The 5,808-nt window shown below is 63.9% G+C and overlaps 1 protein-coding gene across 3 annotated transcripts in view; it reads left to right on the forward strand.

The window, feature by feature from the left end:
• Positions 1 to 5,808, forward strand: part of LARS2 (leucyl-tRNA synthetase 2, mitochondrial) — a 120,409-nt gene that overhangs the window by 93,231 nt on the left and 21,370 nt on the right. For all 3 annotated transcript variants that reach the window (XM_006170123.3, XM_014584873.2, XM_027768938.1), the window contains 3 exons: positions 1,056 to 1,171; positions 1,908 to 2,191; positions 4,578 to 4,676. In XM_006170123.3, the coding sequence (XP_006170185.1) occupies positions 1,056 to 1,171; positions 1,908 to 2,191; positions 4,578 to 4,676 (499 nt within the window). The remainder of the gene's footprint in view (positions 1 to 1,055; positions 1,172 to 1,907; positions 2,192 to 4,577; positions 4,677 to 5,808) is intronic.

The raw sequence follows: 5,808 nt of genomic DNA on the forward strand, positions 1-5,808 counted from the left end.
AGTGCTGCCCTGGCCCCGTCTGCAGTACCCACGCTGCTCTCTGTCCTCACCTCCCGATGCCCTCCGTCCTCACCTCCCGATGCCCTCCGTCCTCACCTCCCGATGCCCTCCGTCTGCACATCCACACTGGCCCAGCGCTGATGCTCCTTCAGATTCTCGGCTGCTGGCCTCGGCCGGAACCCCGCGGAACGCTCCATCCCGCAGCTGAGCTGCCTGCACACCGGGAGGACTGGGGCGTGTGCTCAGATGCCCGCCCCCCACAGGGCGCGTCCCGGGGAGGGCCTGCACGACCCGGCCTAAGCGTCTCATGCCTCCCCTAGCCTTCCCCCTGACGTGTGGTGTCCCTCTGGCCCAGCCGTTCAGAAAGGTGACCTGGAGGCAGGGGCTCTCAACTAGGGGAGACTTTGCCACCAGGAGGCCGTGGGCAGTTCTGGAGATGGTCTGTGGGTCACTGAGGGAGTGCCACAGGCAGGGGCTGGGGACGCTGCCCAGTCCCAGGTTGAGAAGGCCTCCCCTGTAGACCATCCGCTGTGAACGCTGCTCTCGGAAGGGCTGAGGCCCACGCAGCCGGCCCCGGGCCCACTGAGCGATTTATACCCAGTGCCGTCCCTGGAGTGCGTGGGTGGGCCGCCGAGTCAGGGTGTCGGGGTGGGTTACGCCACAGCCGTGTTCCACTCTCCCCCACTGTGGTTTTGTAACTTCTGTAACTGAAAGGGATAGTCTCTTTTAAGAAACTAAAACCGGGCTCCAGCAGGTGGCCCAGTGGTTAAATCGCTGGATTTCCACGTGCCAACGGCAGTTCAAGTCCCGGACCCTGTGGCTTGAAAATCGTGTCGGGCATGTATATATGCATGCCCAAAATCCCAAGAGGAGAGTGGAAGAGAAGGGACTGTGGTGTGGCCGTCCCTCCAGGGGTGATTTCTCACTTTCCCTCTCTCTGTCCCTCCTGCGGCCTTATGGCAAAAACCTAAAAACGGAGCTGAAGCTGACAGTGCTACCAACTCTGTGCTCCGTGCACGAGCAGAGGGCCAGCCCGTGTCTCCTCCCCTCCACAGGGATCCCCAGCACCAGCTCCGAGGACGCCCTCCTGGCCCAAACCCTGGGCCTGGCCTATGCTGACGTCATCGAAACGCTACCCGACGGCACCGAGAGGCTGAGCAGCTCTGCCGAGGTGGGTGCCGGGTCTGGGCCTCAGCCTTGGTGGGCGTTGATGGGACGTATTCTTCAGGGCCAGCAGGTGGCGCAGTGCCCGTGGCTCTGGGTTCCCATGTCCACTGCAGTTCAAGTCCCGGACCCCGTGGCTTGGAACTCACTCCGGGCGCGTGTGCATACATGCCCAAGATCCCAAGAGGAGAATGAAGGAGAAGGGATTGTGGCGTGGCCATCCCCTCTGGGGGGTGATTTCTTACTTTCTATCTCTCTCGCTCTCTGGCGAGTACACACCCGATGCCAAAAATCTCTCTCAAAAAAAAAATTGTCTTCAAGATCTAGAAGTTTATCGAGTCCAGATCCAATCCGACCCTAGAATAGTACTGTCTCAGGGTAGGCTTTATCTGGGGCAGCTTCTGTTTGAGACAAATGCTCTTTTCCAAGGACTCTCTGGTCCCTTGACGGAGGGGACCGAGTTGGGCTCTTCCACCTGGAGAAGTGGCCTCGTTCCTCTAGCTTGCTGACTGTCCCTGTGGGGTAACTCACTTAGAGAAACACGCGGAGAGCTGAGTCGTCACTTGCTCAGGGTCAGCTCTCGTAGGCATGAGACACGGCTAGTACGTGTGGCAGGTTTGAGCCCAGCCTCTGCTCATCTAAACCTCCCTGGAGAGGGCCCCGTGGAACCCAGAGGGACGGGCTCGTGGCTTGGGTGGTGACTTACTGAACCACGGGGGTTGAGCCCTGTCCGGGACCCTCAGTTCACAGGCATGGCCCGGCAGGACGCGTTTGCAGCCCTGACTCAGAAAGCCCGGGAGAAGCGCGTGGGGGGGCACGTGACCAGTAGCAAGCTGAGAGACTGGCTGATCTCGCGGCAGCGGTACTGGGGCACGCCGATCCCCGTCGTCCACTGCCCCGCCTGCGGCCCCGTGCCCGTGCCCCTGGAGGACCTGCCTGTCACCTTGCCCAGCATCACGGCCTTCACCGGCAGAGGTGGCTCCCCGCTGGCCACGGCCTCGGAGTGGGTGCACTGCTCCTGCCCCAGGTAAGGAGCCGCGTGCCTGCAGCTGTCCCTCACCCGTGCCCGGGACTGACAGGCCGGGGACGCCTCTCCCGAGGGGCTACGCCGCTGCCTTCTCCCCTGACTCCGCCGGGCTGGAGAGTGCACAGGCCTTCTGAGACCTTTAGGAGAGGGGTCTGGAACCCCAGCTCAGCCCTGCGGTGGGTGCCCCAGCTGCTGGAAGCACAGTGTCCATGCCCTGGTTCAGAAACATCTGCTCCCACTGGTGGCAAAGCTACTGCTTGTAGCCACAGCTTCGTAGAGACCGTCTGTCCCTGTCCGTACTCCGGGCACACCCACTCTGTGGAGAAGCAGTGGCAGGGCAGCTGTGGCCACAGCCTCGCTCGGGGGAAGCTTCCCTGCTCCAGCTGTAGGCGTCCTGGGGGCAGTGGCGGGCTTGGTGCTGGCTCTGCTGGGCGTCGGGCTGGGAAGGCCTGAGCCGGCCTGGCCGAGCGAGGCTGCACGTGCTCAGTGGGCGGTCGCAGCGCCGTGGGGCGCCGAGGCCTCGTGCAGGCTTCTCTGACCCCGCTGCTCACCTGTGAAGTGGGGGCGCGAGGAGGACCCGGCTCATGGTCCTCGGGCCGGGGGGGCCGAGGGAGACGGTACCATATAGGACATGACTCGGGGCCGCCCCGCTCTCTGGTGCTCACGCGCCCGCCGTCTCTCTCCCTCTCTCCCACTCTCCTGGAGCCGGTCCGGTGTGCAGTGTCCGCCATTTGACTCCCAGGCTGTCTTCCCACCCCGTGAAACTGTAGGAGGGATGGGGCCTGCCAAGGGCCAGCCGGGGCCCTCCGGGTGCATCCTGTCCCTGCATCGTCTTCCTCATTCGCACCCACACACAGGAGGAAGAAAAGTAACCTTTATCTTCTAATTATCTCCCAAGATAGTATCTGGTTCTGTTTGCCTGCTCTCCAAGCAGGAAGAGCCCGCAGGCTTCCTGCTGCAGCCTGGGAGGGGGAAGCAGGGTTCCCTGAGGGCTCTTCTCTGACAGCCTCCTGCCTTGGGGACCTCCCTTCCCTGCGGGCTCCCTCTGACAGTCTCCTACGTTGGGAACACCCCCGTGTGTGGGAGGCTGGCTGGAATGCAGGGGGCCTGGGCGCATTTAATCGCTGCCAGGGTAGGGAGCAGGCCCTCCCTTGCTGTGTGAGCCGCCTCCCACTGCAGCACACAGAGGCAGCCGCCCTCCTTTAGTCCTGGGTAAAAGCAGACCCCGCTCTTGCACCAAAGTGGCAGGAGACTTGCCAGCTCCTCTTGGGACATCCGAGTTCTTGAGAACCCCCAAGGCAGCACGTGAAGAGGCTCTGTGTCGGCTTCCCACCTCGGGAGGGAGAGCCCGCGTTGCAGCAATGGCCAGGCCCCCGGTGACAGCTGGCTCGGCACCAGCTGAAGGGCCGGTCCTCTGCGATTCGACTCGGGCCTGGGTGTCTTCAAGGTGGCCGCGCCCTTCCTGTGCTGGCCTCGCCCACGGGACCCTCTCTAGTTCCCAGGACTGCCTTAGGAGCTGGGGGCCCTCAGTCCCAGGCATACAGCTCTGGGGTCTCAGAGACCGAGCACAGCCATCGGGCTCCGCGGGACCTGGTCTCCCTGACACCCCCACCCCTGGGGCAGGTATGCCTTGTCCTTTCCCATGCCTCATGCCCCGCGGGTCGCACGCCACCGTCTGCAGTGCCAGGGCTCTGCTCCCCTCCCGGAGCAGCAGCTGGGGCGAAGGTGCGGTCCCCGCCTCTGGGGCAGCAGGGGAAGGGTGACTCCCACAGGGCTGGCCTCAGGCTCCCACCTGGATGTCACCCATCACACTCGGGAAGACACGCCCACGGTTGACTCACGAGGGGCCGTGAGCTGGTCCCCCACGGTGGGTCTCCGGGGCTCCAGGCGATGGTCTCTGTGCCCGTGCCCGAGGCAGCAGGTGGGAGAAACGGGCCTGGCCGTGGCCGGCTCCTTGGGCTACGTCTGGTCTCAGCCTCTCCCCGGTGCGTCGCAGTCCCTGGGCGCATGGGCAGGCACTGGCCGAAGGCGATCGGCGCAGCCCCAGAGGTCGGAGCGGTTGTGGTGCAGCTTCTGTTTACTGCGCGAACGTGCACCGTGCCCTTTCCGACCCGGCTGGAGCCCGTGCGCGGGGGACACGCGGAAGCCCGTCCCGTCCCTGCTTACATTCTCTAGCAGCTGACGTTGCGGGGAGTGGAGAGCGGGGCTTTTCACTGTTGGAGACTCAAAGTTCCCTCTGGAATTTCTTTACCCGTGTTTCTTCCTCAGCACTGGCTCTTCGTGAGGTGGCGTGGTTCATGTTCACCGCCGCGGCTTTCTCAAAAGCTCGTGGAAAACGGCTCTCGCATTTTCAAAACCCAGACAGTGACCTCCCCTTACCTCTTAGGTGCCAGGGGGCCGCCCGGCGGGAGACGGACACGATGGACACCTTCGTGGACTCCGCGTGGTACTACCTGAGGTTCACAGACCCCCGCAACGCTCACAGGTAGCCCCCAGGCTCCACGCACGCGTCGGTCCACATCCCCGAGAAGCACACGCGAGGGCAGATGAGCTGGGTGGGGGATCCCGGTGCAGGGGGGAGGGGAGATGGGCAGGGGAGGCAGCCAGAGCCTCAGGCCACGGTGGCACGGCCAGTTGAGGGCCAGGCCCAGAGCTATGCTGAGGCCGGAGCCACGAGCTGACCAGGTCCTCGTCTCACTCTCATCAAGAGTCACAGACGTGGACACGGGGCGGGGGAGCACACGGGGTTCCTGGGACGGGGAGGAGGGGCGGAGCTCGCAAGCAGGGCGGGTCCCAGGAGTGGGTTGCCAAGAGCCGGGTGAGGGCTTCTACCCCAGCAGGAGGGGCTCGTGCATGTGTTTCTCCGCGGGGCGCGTGTCAGGTGCTTCACTCCCTCTACTCAGGGGTGGGCTCTCGGACCACGAGACTCAGCAGGTCTTGGCCTGAGGCCTGGGCCCATAGCGTGCCTCGTTTCTGTCACATCTCCCCCAAGTCTTGGCGTAGTTTTGCTTTGTGCTTCTAAAACGGGGATCATCCAGACCCCTCTCGGGGTGCAAGCCTGCACGTCATGGCCTGCCTCTCAAACAATAGCTCACGGTGAATTATGGCTCAGGGCCCTCGTTCTCTTTCTCTCCAGACCAAGAGAGACTAGTGTTTGTTCGAATGTAGCAGGGCTGTCGGCATGCTGGGCCCAGCTGTGTCTGAGCAGACTGAGCAGCTCCGCTGTGAGCAGGCTGCGTGAGCGGGCATGAGGGCTGGCAGGGGGTTTCTAGTGAGAGCCATGAGTGACGCTTAGGAAAAGCTGGCTCCGTCCCGTGGGCCCGTACCCGACTACGTGCCCGTGTGCCCCTGTCCTACCTCAGTGGGGGGTGGGGTGGTCCCTGGGCCTGTACCCCGACTATGTGCCTGTGCGCCCCTGTCCTACCTCAGTGGGGTACAGTATAGCCCATGGGCCTGTACCCCGACTACGTGCCCGTGCGCCCCTGTCCTACCTCAGTGGGGGGTGGGGGTGGTCCATGAGCCTGTACCCCGACTACGTGCCCGTGCGCCCCTGTCCTACCTCAGTGGGGTACAGTGTAGCCCACGGGCCTGTACCCCGACTACGTGCCCGTGCGCCC

This window comes from Tupaia chinensis, unplaced genomic scaffold (genome assembly GCF_000334495.1).
Source record: "Tupaia chinensis unplaced genomic scaffold, TupChi_1.0 Scaffold148065_1, whole genome shotgun sequence".
NCBI lineage: Eukaryota > Metazoa > Chordata > Mammalia > Scandentia > Tupaiidae > Tupaia > Tupaia belangeri.